This window comes from Pyrus communis, chromosome 2 (assembly GCF_041283825.1).
Source record: "Pyrus communis isolate YQ-2024b chromosome 2, ASM4128382v1, whole genome shotgun sequence".
Classification (NCBI taxonomy): Eukaryota; Viridiplantae; Streptophyta; class Magnoliopsida; order Rosales; family Rosaceae; genus Pyrus; species Pyrus communis.
The window spans coordinates 15,134,661-15,151,566 of record NC_142566.1 but is presented as its reverse complement, the minus strand read 5'-3'; the positions used below and the strand labels follow the sequence as shown (position 1 = coordinate 15,151,566).

Here is a 16,906-nt window from a genome sequence, read left to right as displayed (position 1 = left end):
CAAGATACAATGTAAACCTTACTGAAAGAATAAAGAGAAAGAAGAAGAATCGAGAAAGTTTTGAGAGAATTCTGGAGAGAATAAAGAGAACAATAATTATGATTGATTAATGATGAATCACTCAATCAAGGTTCAGTTACAATGATGCATATATATTCTTCAGTTATGAATTCTTACTGACTAAGGAATCTCATGACAACTTATTACAACAAACTTACTAATCTATTGACAAGTGGCAATCAATACAACCATTTGATTTCTGTACTTAACACATATTTTCATATGTAAATACAAATCCTTTCTATGAGCGATCTTTATGCAGATTAGAGAGATATTTAGATTTTGCTTGCCTAATAAGATCATGGCTATTAGTCAGTTCACTGGAATAGATCAAGCACATGTCTATAATTTCTCAGATATAACAATAGATAAGCTTCATTTCATTTCAGTATCCATATTTTGGCATTGTGCTTGACATGAAATTTAATATCTGATTCTGTGTATTGTGCTATATAGAGTAAGGCACATACTTCACTAAAATATGATACCTTTGGACCAAGTATAAATCATCATTTCCTCACTAGTGGAATTATCTTTTTTAGTGTCCAACTATTGGTTAATCATTTGAGTGTCTCATGATCTTCAATCCATATGGTTCTTTAATGCTATAAGCCTTTTGATGGATTAGAATCATGTTGGCATATTGCTCAATCTACAGCTCGAGACAATATTTGTTCTTCAACATTTTATAATCTTTATAAACTCTTAAGAAGCACCACTCTAATAGCAACTCTTGCAAGAGATTTTGTTGCATTAATATCACAATGAAAGTACTCAATTAAGGCAATTTATATCATCTATTAGTATTGAGTGTGATATGAGTATATTTAGGCGACTTAGTTAACTTGTTTTCTTACATTTATGTTGTTAGTTCATAGTTATTTTAGTATTTTAAGCTATTTTCGTGTGTTTATAGATTCATTTGGCTAAGGAATCAAGAATGTGCATTTTGGAGCCTTTTGGAGCAAAATTGGACTTGGAATGGATAGCATATGCTTGGAGCAAAAGGAATGGACGAAATTGAAGACCTAAAGAAGGATTCATAATCAAAGAATGATTCCTAATCAAAGAAGGATACCTAATCAAAGAAGGTTTCCTACTTGAAGTAGGAAAGTTAAGTCAAGGTTTCCTATTTTGGTTTGACCTTTCCTAATCCTAAAAGCCCTATGTTCCAGCAACATTGAAGGACTCTTATGCATTTTAGGACACAAATTGAACGTTCCTTGCATCCTATAGTTCTTTGCCGTGCATTGCCTAAACTTCCCCTTCCTTGCCGTGCAAGGGGAATGCATATTTCCTATTTTGTGTCACAAGATCACATTCCTATTTCACCCCATTCAAAGCCGCACCTTACATACCTATTCTATTCAAAATCCTTGCCTTAGTTTAGCCTTAAATCACATTCCCTTTCCTACTCTATTTGGCCGCAAGTTTCCTTCCCCTTTCCCTTTGATTTCTGATTTTATATCTCATTTTCCTTATGGATTTGGGGTCTAAACTTTCCTAAATTATGTAATAAAAATTAGGATTCTTCCCTTCAAATAAATACCCAAGGCCGCACCTTTATTCAACCATAATCACTCATTCATACAATCTGCCATCATTCACAAAACACTTAAGCCTTTGCCGCAGCCATCAACCACCCTCCCACCACTTCCATACTTCCATACCTTCACCCAAACACTCATACACCATTCCTACCCTACCAATCTAAATCCATCCTTAACCCATAAATCCATCCAAAATCACCCCTAAACTCTTGTGCCGTAGCTTTGCAAGGAAGAAGAGGAGAAGAAGAAGCCTTGGACGTTTTGCATTCAAGTTGGAGTGTTTGAACATTTTTAGGTGTAATCTATCTTTTGTTTTCAATGTTTAATTCAAGTTTCCTTTGTTTTGTTGTGAACATGAAAGGTTAAACTCGTTTTAGCTAGGGGAGGCTTTGAAACCATGATTATGTTTATGATATGAATTGATTAATTCCAGTTGTGATTTCAATTGTGAATGCAATTTACTTAACCGTTTGATGAATAACTTATTCTTGTATGTTGATTAGGGAGGCCTACTTAATTTGCATGCTTGAATTTGGTGCTAGAATATAAGGGAGTTTCACATAATCGTTACAAACTTATATTCACAAATAGTTAAGGTTGTTTTCACAATCATGTTAAGTGAATTCCTAGCATAAGTATCATGATGTCATATTTACGAATGCTTTGTCAATACTTATTATTTTCACAGAACATAATGATCTTTGATTGTATCTCAATTATGATATCATGTAGGGAACTTTTGAAGAATACTTTGGGTTGTTGTATGATGTCCTCCAATAACTAAAGGAGAATCTGAGGGTTAATTAATGATGTCATGGTTAATCTAGGGTTTTGAGGTTCATGGTTTATCGAAAAAGCAACTGGAAATCAATTTGTGTTTGAATGTATCATGTTTGGAAAAGAATCCTCTAGCTATCTAATCATCCATAATTTTTCTCAAATTCGTCCAAAGTTTACTTAAGTTTTTTAGTTACTTGTTTTTCTCTTAAATTCGTCAAAAACACAATCCCCTTTATTTAGTTGTGTCAAACCCAAACCTATTTTCGTCCAAATTGAGTCTTAGAGTCTAGTTTGAGTCCATTTGGTTGTTTTGTGTTGTTTTGAGTTCGTTTGGAGTCATATAATTTAGTTAAGAGTTTCTGAGTTTGTTTAAGTGCTTTTAATCATATTTTGTGTCACATCCCGGCCCGGGGCGGATCACTTCCCGGGCCCGCTCCACCACCGTAGCACGATATTGTCCGCTTTGGGCTTACCATTCCTTTACGGTTTTGTTTTTGGGAACTCACGAGCAACTTCTCAATGGGTCACCCATCATGGGATTGCTCTAGCCTCCTTCTCGCTTAACTTCGGAGTTCCTATGGAACCCGAAGCCAGTGAGCTCCCAAAAGGCCTCGTGCTAGGTAGGGATGAGAATATACATTTAAGGATCACTCCCCTGTGCGATGTGGGATGTCACAATCCACCCCCTAAGGGGCCCGACGTCCTCGTCGGCACACACGCAACCAGGATTAGGCTCTGATACCAATTGTCACATCCCGGCCCGAGACGGATCACTTCACGGGCCCGCTCCACCACCGTAGCACGATATTGTCCGCTTTGGGCTTACCATTCCCTCACGGTTTTGTTTTTGGGAACTCACGAGCAACTTCCCAATGGATCACCCATCATGGGATTGCTCTAGCCTCATTCTCACTTAACTTTGGAGTTCCTACGGAACCGAAGCCAGTGAGCTCCCAAAAGGCCTCGTGCTAGATAGGGATGGGAATATACATTTAAGGATCACTCCCCTGGGCGATGTGGGATGTCACATTTTGTATCTTTGAGTCAGTTTTTATTAGATTAGCAATCCCTCCTAATCCTCGGCCTAGAACGATCCCTACTTATATCTGTACTACAATTGTCAAAAAGAGGGTTTAATTTGTGTGCTATTATTTATCATATCAGAGTGCATCATTTGCTATCCTCTATTCTAGGGCTTGCTTTTGAATCTTTCAGGAATTTTCTACACTTCATGACATTATTCTTTGAAACTTATACAGAACAATTTGCTTATACTTAAAAGGAAATTACTTATGAAGATATGCTTCATTTCATAACCCTTCGTGTAATATATAACTCTTCATTCATATGAAATGAACTCGTTACATAATGGGAAACCACGTTTACATGAGCAAATCACGATTTCAGGATTCAACTAGAAATCTTGTGTCATGTCTTTCATTGTATTATAAATAGCCATATGTAATCTTCTAAGTTTAAAATCTCTAAGGATTTGTACTATAGGAAAACAACTTACACTACTACGTGTCATCCTGTCTCATACCAATGAAACAAGTACATGACTACACAAACTTACATATGGGTTTATTTAATTGACACAAATGCGACCTGAAAGTATACCCATTCTATCTAGTCATTCTCGTCCAAATGGTCATCCTCAACAATATTAACAAATATTTTTTTAATTTTTAATTTCAAATCAAATAATAGTTTTTTAATTTTTTTACAAATCAGGTGCCAAAACCAGGCTGAATTACGCGCAAGTCATGATTTTATATCCACGAGTGTCCGTCTCCGGCTCCATCATAAAAACCTGATATTAGCCACAGTAATTAGTATCACTCATGAAAAACGCCATACCTGATACCACGACCACATCAACCAAAGCTCAAAACATGACATGCAATTCAGCACTTGATTACAATTCTGATAAGAGAGAGATTACGAGGGTCGACCTAAATACAAAATGATGCCAACTTGTGAAATTTAGATTCATTTTGGTGAAAAACACATTACACCAGCAAGTCGATGATGCAATAGTCACTTCTTATTCCCTAAAGAATCTGAGTTAAGTAATTAACTTGCTTTTACCCGATAATAAAAGCACAATCGCCTGAACTATGTGGTTCTTAGCCACAGTAGACAACAGAAATCAAAGAGTAATATAACTTACGATGTGCAATGCTTGGTGGGAGCAATGATGTCTGGTTAATCATATTCGTCTCCAATGCTCCATAGCAACCTAAATCACATTTACAGGAAAGGAAAATGTAATTTCACGCCAGTGCTTCGAAAGAGCCAAGAACAATTTACTAAGGGAGTTGAAAACAATACCAGAATAAAGAAAGAATGAATAGGGCCAAAAGATAGCCAATCTTAAAAAAGCGTTGCTTTTTCTCCCAGCCCAGTTGGTTATAGATCTCAGTCACATCTACCAAGTGCCGTCTCGTCATGTACCTGACAAAGAGTCACGGATCATATCAGATATGATGATAAGCTCTAATGTGTATCTAAAGAGGTTTTGTGAATAAAATTATTCCTCTTCTAATCATATGAAATAATGTAATAATATGATTCTTTTCTTGATCAATCATTACCTAGCTTTAAAGAACAAAAATAACTTGTGTTCTTGACAACTTGGAAATTATGAGGGCCAAAACTATAGTAAATACACCGATATTGATATAATCTCCTAATGCATTCAATATAATTTGCAATCCAAAGTATGTTATAACATGATGCCGTCCAGACACCATTGTGCATTTAGTTTACGTACTAGCATCCATATAGGTAGGCTATGAATGGCAGAAGGCTCTGTTCAACACGCACACATAGAGAGAGGGAGGGATGGAGCACAGAGAAAGGGTGGGCAATAGGTGGAGGGATGTTATGAAAAAGTACGATTTCATTATCTGGGGTGGTGAAATGTGATTTAATTTGTAAAAGCTTATTACAAAATTCCCAAACTGCCTCTCAGCCAATTGACAGTTCATGGTAAGGATCCAGATTTCACCAAAAAGTAATGAGCACACAGTCTTATTAGAACTAGAAATTCTAAAGACCCAGATTTCACCAAAAAGTACTTCCAGATCATAACTTGACCGTATGTCCATACCAATAAAACCAAATTGTAAACAAGTCTAAATTTCTTATCCCAACTTGTTAATAACATGCAAATGGGGTAGTGTTTGGGTTGTAACAACCATTCTCTTACAATGTTCAGTTGATTACCTAGCTGACTTATATACCATGTAAGCATGCTTCACTTGGAACAACGTTACAGTATAATCATATTCAAGTTTCGCACTTTTTACTGAAGTACGTGCCAAAATGATGAATTCATAATCCATCATGAGCAAGTTTTTTTCTTCAAGATTAACAAGATTATATGGAAAGGCATATGACAAAAAGAAACACATAACCATGTTGTGGACGCTACGTAACTTAAGCTGTACCCTATGGATTACACAGAGGTCGTCATTTATATAATTCTAGACACTAACAACATTTGAGTAATGGGTGAGAAAGAAACTTACAAATTGACATTATAATAAAGGTGCGGCAGAGCCATGAAAAGCATGAACCAATGTCGCGCTATAAGAAGAATGAAGCACAAAACTCCTTGAACAATAAATTCTGGCAAAATGACACTGTTTATCCGAGATGATGAATCATATGGGTTGATGTAGTCGTACTCAAGGTCCACCAAGCACACAAGCTGCATTCAACATTCACAGGGGTCAGGGTCATATATCTAAAAATCTCAAGAACCGTATATAAATGCCAAGACCAACCACACAATGCAAGTCCTACAGATTAACATTTTCTACAAATTTTGCAAAAGAACCAGCCTTGGGCGCATTGAGTATCAATTTCTAGAGCCAGTATTTCTTTTTATTTACAAGTTTTGCAAAAGCTCTTCCTGCAAATTTTTAAGAAAAAAAAGAAAACCAGGCTGCTTCTGCACCATGCTTTCTTAGTCAACATACATTTGATTTGAAGGGAAACAAAGCGTGAAATTTTTCAAAAAAAGAAATGAAAAGATAATCCCTTTTCTAGTTCCATGAACATCCAAAACAACATATGTGAATAGATACTTGATTTCAAAATTTAAAAATAAAAAACAAGAAAAACCAGTTAAGCTATAAAGGTAAAATCTAAATACCCAGATGATCCGAGTCTGTGATCCAATGAGCATGTTCTGAATAAATAAAATTAATTAATTAATTAATTAAAAAAGTGGGATGAAATCGTGGAAGAATTACCTGATAACCCAGAATGCATAACAAAGCTAGAATGAAGAAGAAACTCAGCAGCCATGTCCACAGCATCTCCATACCCAACCACCCCTCTCTCTCTCTCTCTCTCTCTCTCTCTCTCTCTCCACTTTTTCTGTCTTCGTCTGCGTCTCCCTGTTTCCGCGCTTCGATCTTCTCTCTCAGTTTCTGTCTTGTTTTTTTTCACACAGAAACAATTTCAGGAATCAAGTTTTCTGCTGTTTTCTTTCTGCAAGCAGAAATCCAGTTCTTGTTTAAGTATTTCTACCATACTTTGGCTTCTAGAAATAAAATTAGGAAAATACTTGGCTGCTAAAGTTCAGCACGAGCTCTTTACATCCAATCCGAGTGAACACGTGTTCATTAGGAATTGGATGTAAGTAGAAGCTCTTGATGAACCGTTCAGCAGCCAAGCAGCGTTCATAAAATTATGAAATAAAAAATACTTGTATATCTACCACTTTTTATGTTGTAAAGAAAATCTAGATATCATGAAATTAAAAATTAAGAATTTTAATGGAAAGCTCTTAAGAATTTTAACGGAAAGCTCTCAGTACTGTTTATTTTAACGAAAAATCATATTTTTACACGAAAAAGTCAATTATGTACTATTCACTTTACCCTTTATTTTATTCTTATTGTTAAAACTCAAAGTTTTCAAACAATTTTCATTAGTTTTTCTTTAAAAATTATGCTCATTGAGTCACGTTTAAATGGAATAACGGTTAACTAAATAATTAATAAATAAAAGTATTCATCCTGTAATAATTTGTTCACTTAAAAGTGAAAGATTTTAAGTTCTCGTAAATGATGAATTCAATCTCAAATTAAGCTATCTATTATACGGTTTAACCAAACCCTTCTCCTCTTAATGTAAAATATCGATCTAACTGAAATAAAAAAAATAGGGTGGTGAAGTTAATTTAGGGTGTCTCTGTTTGCCTCGTTGGCTTTCACCGCATTAGATTGAATTAAATGTTAGCGTAGTCCCGACTAGCTTTCGCTAGACGGTCTTAGCGAGACCGCTCGAAATCGGGCGGACTGCTAATCCCAATTCTGCAATGTTTTGCGCCTCCCAGCTGCTCCTTCGCGTCCCACAACCATTTGAAAACCCAGATACTGCACAACAGTCATTCCAGATCCAGAAAAGTAAAAACGCGCCGTGCGAAATTCCAAAAAAAAAGTTCAAACATGCACACCTGTTCTAGACCCAATCCCCAATTCGAAACAAAATCGATGTGCGTCTAAAACCAAAAACCCACATCAGACGTTCTAGATTCGAGGACTTTGAAGTTATACGAAGCTCATCGACTAGCTGTTGGCCAATCTAAATGTCACCTGCAAATTTCAATGAACAAGATTGCTCGAATGGCACCTTCAAATTTCAGCGAACAAGTTCACTAATTTTTATTTCGAAGGAGATTATGAAGTGAATTTAAGAGAGAGAGAGAGAGAGAGAGACGCAGATTGCAGAGTTGGACGGAAACAAGGGTGAGAGGAAAGTTAAGGTAGAGAGGGGAGAGAGACAAAAAATTGTGGATTTAATAAATATAAATAGCATTTGTCTACATACTTGTGTGTGTATGAGCACATTTTTTTAGAAAATAAGAAGGAGAGAGGGATTTTACCTAAAAAACAGGAAAATTTGGTTTTTTTTTTAATTTTCTTTTAATTTATTTTATTTTATTTAATGTTAGAGGTATTTTAACTAAAAAACAGGAAAATTTGGATCTTTGACATTACATTATTGCCTATTATTTTTTTTGTGTGATAGAAGACTAAGTAATCTTTTCACCCTCTTTTGGTTGACAAATAGGGTTTTATTAATTAGTAGACATATTGTCACTTAGTAATATAATTTAATGATATTTCTCTTTACTTGTAAATGAGAAATCTTATATTCGATTCTTGTCAAAAGTGAATTTGAATCACGTTATTGCTAACCCATTATGAGGTTTAGTTGACTTTACCACCCCTCTTAGTATAGATAATATCGTTTGTTAATAAATAAATAAAATATTAGAAATATGAATTAGAAAATAATAAAAAATATTGGGTCTCAAAAATGATTTAATACATGAATTAGTGCGACATTGCACTAAACACCTCATTATTCTTATATTACTTAGTCCATGTCAAGCCAATCCAAGTTAGTCCTTGAAGCTAATTTAGTCTGAGATAATCCAGTGCAACAAACGCACCCTTAGGGGACTGACTATAACACTACTTGTAAGTATTTAGTACAAGTAGTAGATTTTGATAAAGCCATACGAAAAGTCATCCATAATAATTTACATTCATAAGTAGACTTGACAATTTTTTACACGACCCAATAACATGACAAGTAAATCATACGAAAATAATAGATTTCGGGCCAATACGATAACTAATTGGGTCCTTATTGGGTCATAATAAGAATCCATTAATAACGGGTCCTGTAGATTTACACGAGTATGACATATGGGTAACACATTTCGACACATTAAGAAAAAAAAAGGTTATTTTGATAATTATAGTTTTATAAACTACTAAAAAAATTTACTATAAATTACAATAGTCATAGTATATATGTGTATATTATATATTAAATATGTGTTATTATATTATTATTCTATATAAATTTTAAAAATATAAGTTTTATTTATGCATTTATTTTTATAGTATACTATAGGCAAAAAGTGAGAATAAAAACATCAAGTAATTTAAAAACATCAAACACATTAAAAAAACGTGCATGTTTCCTCAACCTTGAAATACAACTCTCTTCATTTTGTATATTCTTCAACATTTGGTATTTTGTAGTAATGTACTAATATTTTTTCATTAAGCTCTTATTTTGGTGTATATAATACTTGAAAGACAATTTTTTATTTTTATTTGTTTTTTTATGTTTTGAAGTAATATTTATATGACATTATTGTAACATCCCACATCGTCCAGGGAAGTGGATCATGTAAGCTAGTGAGCTCCCAAAAGGCTTTGTGCTAGGTAGAGATGAGAATATGCATATAAGGCAGCGAGTTTGCGTGAAAGCAATCCCAGGATGGGCGACCCACTGAGAAGTTCTCGTGTGAGTTCCCAGAAACAAAACCGTGAGGGCATGGTCAGGGCCCAAAGCGAAAAATATCGTGCTACAGTGGATTCGAGCCCGAGATGTGGTGGGGGCTCGGGCCGGGATGTGACATTATGGTATGCATATACTAATTTAGTATTATATTTTCATTTTTATTTGGTCAAATTATGTTTTTTATTTTTATTATTTATTGATTTAAAATATATTTTCTCTAATCAGTTACGAGTCGAGTCATATTACCTGATAATATTAACAGGTCGATTTCATGTTGGATCATATTACCCGTTTACTTTAACAAGTGTTCATGAAAATAACATGAACACGAAAAACACGATATGAATACCAAGTATGTTCACGAGAGTTGAATCTAAAACTTCTCATTATAAGTAGGGTAGAATAAAATTTTACATTAAGTGGTGTGTGCAAAGCGTAATTTTCGCCAAATAGAACTACGTTTTGGGCTGGTCGAGTGTATTGAGGCCTTCTCTAACCAATCTGTGCGACGTGGGCCTCGGTCGTTTGTCCTAGTCCCCACACCAAAACGACACCGTAAGCCCGATTTATTTCTTGAAGCAAACGACACCGTGGGATCTGAACGAAGAAAAGCAAGGTGTTTGAAACCCAGAGACCTCACTCTCCATTTCCAATCCCTAATTTTGCTTCTCTCTATCTCTCTACCCAGACCGATCTGCCATGACCAAGCAGCACGCTAACTGGTCCCCTTACGACAACAATGGCGGGTATGTATTCTCTCGTTCCCTGCAACAATATCGTCGTTTCCTCTTTTATTTTTTTTTATTTTTTTATTTTTTGGGATTTTAATGTTTTCGTGCTTATTGCAGGTCCTGTGTGGCGATCGCCGGAGCGAACTACTGTGTGATTGCCGCCGATACTCGGATGTCGACCGGTTACAGTATTCTCACCCGCGACTACTCCAAAATCTGCAAATTGTATGCTTTTATACCAATTTCTCTCGTATTTATATAATTTTTTTTTCATGAATTTTTATATTTATGCACTCGATTTCGGAGATTCGAAAGTCTGGCCGCTGTGTTTTTATAGAAAACTTCATTTTAATCCTTGGGAAAGATGACTTTTATCTGATTTTACTGGTGTTAGGAATTTTTTGTTGGCGTTTTTAGGGTTTTAACTGATTTTATTTTGCTCGTGGTTAGGTTTGATTTTTAATTACCACTTGGGTTTGTGTTTTACTTCTGTATTAGAGGTTTAGCCTAGTGGGCTTTGGGGAAGGTACATTGCATTTAGTTAGCGGGATTTTTGCTCACTACCCCCTGGCGATGCTGACCATTACTATCGTATTGACTACTGTTGGATGAGTATGAGTTTCGAGATTTGTGTAGTACTTAGAGTAAATCACACTCGTCCAACGGTGGTTAATACGGTGGTAATGGTCACCATTTAAGGGTGGTGAGCAAAAATGCTCTCTTTAGATGGCTTATAGGAAGTGTGGTGATTATAACAGTTTGCTTCTTGGACATTTGTAATGCTTGCAGTTTTACTGCTAATGATTTTTGGGATAGCTATTGTGTTTGCTATCATTTTTATAGTTGATTCCACTGACTGAAATATGTAAAAAAAAGTAGCAGATGATAAATATGAGAGGTAATATGCACCGAAAACATGTTATTGCAGTATAAAAAAGCATGAAATTATGCTGAAGAGAAATTGAGTTAGGAAGTGAAGCTTCTGTTATTCATAAGCTAAATCAAAGATTCTCAATTGAAGTATTATAAAGCATGAAAGTATCAAGGTGCAAAACAAAGTAGATATGAATTGACGCTGCTAGGATTGAGTACCTGAGCTAGTGTCACTGTGTCAGACCAGATTGTTAAAGCACCTTAGTCTAAATTTTGATGCTGAGGAACCAATAGGTTTCTGAAACCCTGACCAAACCATACTGTACTAATTTTAGAAATAGGCTTATATCCAGGTGAGGAGGACCCTGAGCACAGCTTAAGAAATTACTAGGAAGATAGAATTAAAAGATAAGAGCCGACGAAGACAAAAAATGAATTTGAAGGTACCGCAGCAAAAAAAGAAGAAAAAAAAAAAGAAAAAAAAAAGTGAGGCAGAGAATTAAAGTTAGGTAGGCATATGAAAAGTGTATAACATTGCAGTTGGGGTATGTATGGAGTGATCAGATGCCCCCAGATTGCAAAGGTGATAAATTAGTTGGGGGAAGAGAAAAGTTTAGTATAACAGACAAAAACATGATGCAAAATTGGTTCAACTTTGGCATGGGTTTTTCCCCTTTTCCTCATTGTTATGAGATAACTTCCAGACATACCAAAAAAAATTGTTAGTGATAAGTTATGGTTGCTAACTGAGGGAAGCGAAGGTGCAATTAGAAGAGTACATCAGCCCTTAGTAGTCTTTGATGGACTATTTTATGTTGGGAGTTTTGATTTTTTGTTCACCACATTTACAGATTTAGTTGATATTGTTTGTGTCTTACTGTTTTGTCTTTTGAACTTGCAGAGCGGACAAAGCTGTATTGGCTTCTTCTGGTTTTCAAGCTGATGTGAAAGCTTTGCAAAAGCATTTGGCAGCTAAGCACTTGGTGAGGCTTCAAAATCCTATAACAATACTTTGTTTTTTTTTTTTTTTTTTTTTTCGTTTTTCTTTGAACGCTATTCGTTTGCAATGCAACAGATGGTGTCAGATGTTTTTTTTACCATGTATAGGCTAGATTTATTTATGCTGGCATGTAATAAATATTGAGTTATGCCAAGAACTGATGATACATCCTTTTTGTCATTGTTTCCCAGACTTATCAGCATCAACATAACAAACAAATGAGCTGCCCTGCGATGGCTCAACTGCTTTCCAACACCCTTTACTACAAGCGGTTCTTCCCCTACTACGCGTTTAATGTTTTGGGTGGCTTAGATAGTGAAGGTAAATATTAGCGTTTAAAACCTTTGGCTGCCAGTTGAGACTATTGCTGCTAACAAATCATTTTAATTACTAATCTGCAGGTAAGGGTTGCGTCTTCACATATGATGCTGTTGGTTCCTATGAGAGGGTTGGGTATAGCTCCCAAGGTTCTGGTTCTACACTTATCATTCCTTTTCTGGACAACCAATTGAAGTCTCCTAGCCCACTCCTGTTGCCTGCCCAGGTTTGTTCTCGATTTTTATTACTAGTTTGCGTCATACTATTGGTTGTTTGTATGTTATTAATCTGCCCCACAATTTAGGACTGCGTATTTGTTTGTTATTAATGTGCAGGATGCTGTCACACCGCTGTCTGAAGCAGAAGCGATCGACTTGGTCAAAACTTGTTTTGCATCTGCAACTGAAAGAGATATTTACACCGTAAGTTTCCAGTCCTTTTAATATCTGTCCATTTTGTATCAAGCTCATATGAACCTCGTTCTTTAATGTGTCATTGACTCATGGATGTGTTACAGGGCGACAGGCTAGAGATTGTTGTCCTCAATGCGGATGGCACCAGATATGAGTATATGGAGCTGAGGAAGGACTGATGTGTGCCCAAAAGAAATTGGAAATTCATATGCTCCACTGTTTGTTGTGTTTAGACAGTAAGACTAGAATTTCTCTTTATTGGGGGTCTTGAGTAAAAGAACATATCTGATATCTTTGGTATGAATACAAAAATCATGACATGACTGGTTGCCAAAATCTGAAAATCTGAGATTCAATGTTGATCTATCTGCATGATCGTTGATCGAATTGCATATGATCGTATTGTGTAACGGTAACAGGATCTCAAAAGCTGTCTTTCGACGCCCAACCTTTCTTCTCTAACTCTTGCCGCAATGCCTGTCATAAAAGCCGGGAATTTGTTCAAGTGAAGGTTGCTTTTATGAATGCAGTTGTTAGGTATAGGTGACAATATTGAGATTGTTTGCAGTGCTCACCTTGATTCTTTTTCTGTTGATGTTGAAATCGGATATCCCCAACCGGGATGCCGATCGATACTCGACTATTGAGTCGTTGCCTGGTGGAAACCAAAACTCTACATCATCCACAAGCTGCATCAACACAAGAACAATCCATGTGTTATTGTTACTCGACCATAGATCCTACATTGATTGATGACTGGCAGTCATTCACGTACACGTACACTACACTAATGTCAGAAGCTCATTTTATATTCTGAAATCCGGGTTCCGGGTTACACCTACCCCTAAAATGGCGCTTTGGTACTCCACGCGAACATAGTCGTCTCTCTTCTCCATAATCTGCGGTGTGAACTTGTCTGGCTTTGTCGATTTAATCTGCAAATTGAGTTACGAGATATGAGTTTTCCTGATTTTATTTTTTATTTTTTATTTTTTATTTTTTATTTTTTTTTTAAGAAACAAGCAGTATTTATCTACACTAAGAGGTGAGGAAGTGGGATAAGCCTCACAATGGCTAGCAATAATGTGGGTCAAATTCGTCTTTGGGAATAATCAAATCTAATACTTCTCACTTACAAGTGAAGAGGAATACCACTATTCTGTAGTATTAAGTGCGCATGAGTTTTGATGGTTTAAGTGGAAATAAATGACAAATGGAAACATGTTTGAAGTGCTTTTACCACTTGGAGAAGTTCTTCCATCGCAACTTCTCTGCTGACCGGCTTTTTCCTACTTCCATTGTAGTTCCTGTAATTTAATAGCAAAAAAGAGAGCACATTTTACTTGACGGTCGGTGGAAGGATGAGGATACATTTGGTCTATTGACTCCATCAAACGTTCCCCACATGGGCGTCTTCCTTTAGAAAGTTTAGTGGATTGCAGCCTTCCAGGTTTGACCCTTCGTTTGGTCAAAGTTCAACCATCTCATTTTCTCATTGCATCGATTTAGGGTCTGAGACACCCAAAACCGATCAAAACAATTTTAAGCTAAAAAAAATACTAAAAGTACGAATTCTAACTCATATGACAGGGAATTGGATCTGCTCCGACCTCAGTGTCCGCAGCTTAAGGAGCAAAAAATTTAGATCTTTGATTTGTGTGTAAAAGAAATTAAAGTCGTTAATTTGTATGAGATGTATCACTAGAATGAGTTAATGAGAACTGTCAGATTTAATTTGTGTGGCCCAAATTTTTTGATCTCTAAGTTCTGAATACTAAGGTTCAGAGTGGATCCAATTTCTTCATTTGATCATATCTCAACTTATTTTGATCATTATTTTTCTTTAATTAGTTCTTGGTTTAGTTTATCTACTTTTGTAATGTTTCGAATTTGTCCTTTTAATTTGGTTCTTGTTAGGGCTTTGACAAAAGGTTTAGCAAGTATAGTGGATTAGTATATGTATGACACCTTCCAATGATAAATAAAGAAGAGAGAATGTATGGAAGTATGAGTCATTAATTTATACTTATCAATATGTTTGGTATGGTTCATTCACCAAAAGCATCCATGTTTTTTATGTCTTTTTAGTATAGTTCATGTTTTTTCCTCGTAAATAAAAGGGTCATAGGTTTGATTCATGTGAACTCTGAGCTCGACACAAAGGTTGAAGACTCGTTCGAAAAATTGCTTTTAAATAATAAAGAAAATATTTTTGTGTTCCAAAAGCGTAAATTTTTTTTTTTCAGAATTAACTTGCATTTTTATTAAAGATTGATTCTAAAAATATTTTATTTAAAAACAACCGGTCATTTAACACTTTCCAAATGAACCCTAACCCAAATCTCTTATCCCTCAACATATTTTAATTTGTATATCAAAATGTATAAATATTGTGATTGCCAAAGCTTTTGATTAAAATTCTTGATTTGAAAAAAAAACACCACAACAATATAAAATATATAGTTCTTGGTTAACATTTTTTTTTTTGGACAACTTGATTAACATTCTTAATTAAAGCATCTGGGAAAATTCTCAATAAAATAACATGAGCACTAAACTAAAACAATAGAAAAGCAAGACATGAGAATTAGCAACATCATGAGGTTTAGGAAGTCGGTAAACCTTCTGGAAACCTGAATTCATCGCATCGCCAAACTCTATTAAACCTCTAAAAAAAAAAAACAAGAAAAATGGATAAAAATTAAAGAAGAAGAAGAAGAAGAAAGATACCAGGGAGGGGCATAATGGGTAAGGTCACTGACATTTTCAGAGGTTGATATGCAATTCTTAGTAGCTGGGCAAAGAGCCAAAGCTTGCTGATTTTTCTGCACCCCAAGATACTCGGGCTTTTTACCACTGCACCCCATCAAACCCAATTAAATTACACAAAAACTGTTCTGGAAAAACATGATTTTTAAAATTAAATTATAAATTGAATGATCCAAAAATTCAGCTGGGGTAATAGATAAGATTGAACTATGTACCTCAAGTTGAAGATGGCTCCTACCACTGCCAATTCGCTGCTCCTCAGTATTATTTCCCTTCAATTGTTACATTATAACGTTTTTATCAGAAATTATATATATATATATATATATATGTATGTATGTATGTATGTATGTATATGTAAAGAGAGAGAGAGGAGCACCTTCGACCAATTGGGTCGGTGGGTTTATGGTCGTTTTGCTGCTGCTGCTGCTTCTGAGAAACTATGATACGATGGGGAATGGAGAAACTGGTACGCTGTTTCAGTTTGCTGTAATTCTTGTAGTGGTTGTAGGAGGAGGAGGAGCTTGCTGGGTACGCCATGGAAGCCATCTTTTTACTCTCTGTTTCTTTCTTCTATTTTTCTTTGTGCTGGGTGTGTGTGCAGGGTTCAATGTAAGTTTATGCGTATTTATCAGCATATTTCTGTCGCCTTTTTCTTATTCTGTCACTAAATTGGACAAGCTCTTCGTCTTCGGTCCTACTTCTTGGGTTGGACCGTGTGCAGGGATAGGCTTCGCGTTTTCTAAAGTGCGGACCGCACTTTGCGAACTTTGTATGCTGACCGAACTTGGGCCGGTAGATCAAATTTGAACGGTTAAAAACTAAAATATCTAAATAAGTATAGGGTAAATTCGGGTCATAAATGATCTTTCACTAATTGAAAACGGCACCTGGTATGAATTCAAAATTTTTAGGATTTAAACTCTCTTCCCCCCACCCTGGGACATTAGCAATTACGAACTTAAATTTGCCTTCTTCACCCAAAACTCTTCATCTTCCATCAACCCTCAAACATCATTCCTGTCGAAAACTTGCTTACCGTTCGAAAATTTCCTTGCATTCAAAACT

General features: G+C 35.6%; 3 protein-coding genes across 5 annotated transcripts; 1 reads left to right on the top strand and 2 right to left on the bottom strand.

The window, feature by feature from the left end:
* Positions 1 to 226: 226 nt before the first annotated feature.
* Positions 227 to 7,057, bottom strand: LOC137748814 (protein cornichon homolog 4). Of its 3 annotated transcripts, XR_015955775.1 has the most exons (6): positions 6,656 to 6,918; positions 5,927 to 6,108; positions 4,725 to 4,847; positions 4,564 to 4,632; positions 4,251 to 4,345; positions 227 to 350 (listed from the first exon to the last, which is right to left on the bottom strand). XR_015955775.1 is itself a non-coding variant. In XM_068489003.2 (5 exons), exons 1-4 carry the CDS (start codon positions 6,725 to 6,727, stop codon positions 4,599 to 4,601), a joined length of 411 nt encoding a protein of 136 aa, XP_068345104.2. In that variant the 5' UTR covers positions 6,728 to 7,057; the 3' UTR covers positions 3,710 to 4,345; positions 4,564 to 4,598. The 3 variants fall into 3 exon arrangements, 2 of the variants coding, with proteins under 2 accessions (XP_068345104.2, XP_068345103.2); XM_068489003.2 differs by lacking the exon at positions 227 to 350 and having other exon boundaries at positions 3,710 to 4,345; positions 6,656 to 7,057; XM_068489002.2 differs by lacking the exons at positions 227 to 350; positions 4,251 to 4,345 and adding an exon at positions 3,710 to 4,203 and having other exon boundaries at positions 6,656 to 7,057.
* A 3,263-nt stretch (positions 7,058 to 10,320) lies between these two features.
* Positions 10,321 to 13,413, top strand: PBF1 (N-terminal nucleophile aminohydrolases (Ntn hydrolases) superfamily protein). The gene is made up of 7 exons (XM_068486812.2): positions 10,321 to 10,480; positions 10,583 to 10,690; positions 12,240 to 12,321; positions 12,530 to 12,659; positions 12,740 to 12,882; positions 12,992 to 13,078; positions 13,174 to 13,413. Exons 1-7 carry the CDS (start codon positions 10,434 to 10,436, stop codon positions 13,246 to 13,248), a joined length of 672 nt encoding a protein of 223 aa, XP_068342913.1. The 5' UTR covers positions 10,321 to 10,433; the 3' UTR covers positions 13,249 to 13,413.
* LOC137746802 (DUF1499 family protein) lies at positions 13,307 to 16,477 on the bottom strand. Its single transcript, XM_068486811.2, has 7 exons — positions 16,218 to 16,477; positions 16,054 to 16,110; positions 15,800 to 15,925; positions 14,310 to 14,376; positions 13,912 to 14,004; positions 13,645 to 13,758; positions 13,307 to 13,546 (listed from the first exon to the last, which is right to left on the bottom strand). Exons 1-7 carry the CDS (start codon positions 16,385 to 16,387, stop codon positions 13,493 to 13,495), a joined length of 681 nt encoding a protein of 226 aa, XP_068342912.2. The 5' UTR covers positions 16,388 to 16,477; the 3' UTR covers positions 13,307 to 13,492.
* Between the last annotated feature and the right edge of the window lie 429 nt (positions 16,478 to 16,906).

Coding starts and splice junctions, on each gene's coding strand:
- LOC137748814 (XM_068489003.2), bottom strand. CDS start 6,727: ATGGAGATGCTGTGGACATGGCTGCTGAGTTTCTTCTTCATTCTAGCT. Junction 6,109..6,655: donor TATGCATTCTGGGTTATCAG/GTAATTCTTCCA, acceptor TGTTGAATGCAG/CTTGTGTGCTTGGTGGACCT. Junction 4,848..5,926: donor CTTTATTATAATGTCAATTT/GTAAGTTTCTTT, acceptor ACTCTTTGTCAG/GTACATGACGAGACGGCACT.
- PBF1 (XM_068486812.2), top strand. CDS start 10,434: ATGACCAAGCAGCACGCTAACTGGTCCCCTTACGACAACAATGGCGG. Junction 12,660..12,739: donor GGGTGGCTTAGATAGTGAAG/GTAAATATTAGC, acceptor ACTAATCTGCAG/GTAAGGGTTGCGTCTTCACA. Junction 13,079..13,173: donor CTGAAAGAGATATTTACACC/GTAAGTTTCCAG, acceptor GATGTGTTACAG/GGCGACAGGCTAGAGATTGT.
- LOC137746802 (XM_068486811.2), bottom strand. CDS start 16,387: ATGGCTTCCATGGCGTACCCAGCAAGCTCCTCCTCCTCCTACAACCAC. Junction 16,111..16,217: donor ACCGACCCAATTGGTCGAAG/GTGCTCCTCTCT, acceptor TAACAATTGAAG/GGAAATAATACTGAGGAGCA. Junction 15,926..16,053: donor GGAGCCATCTTCAACTTGAG/GTACATAGTTCA, acceptor GATGGGGTGCAG/TGGTAAAAAGCCCGAGTATC.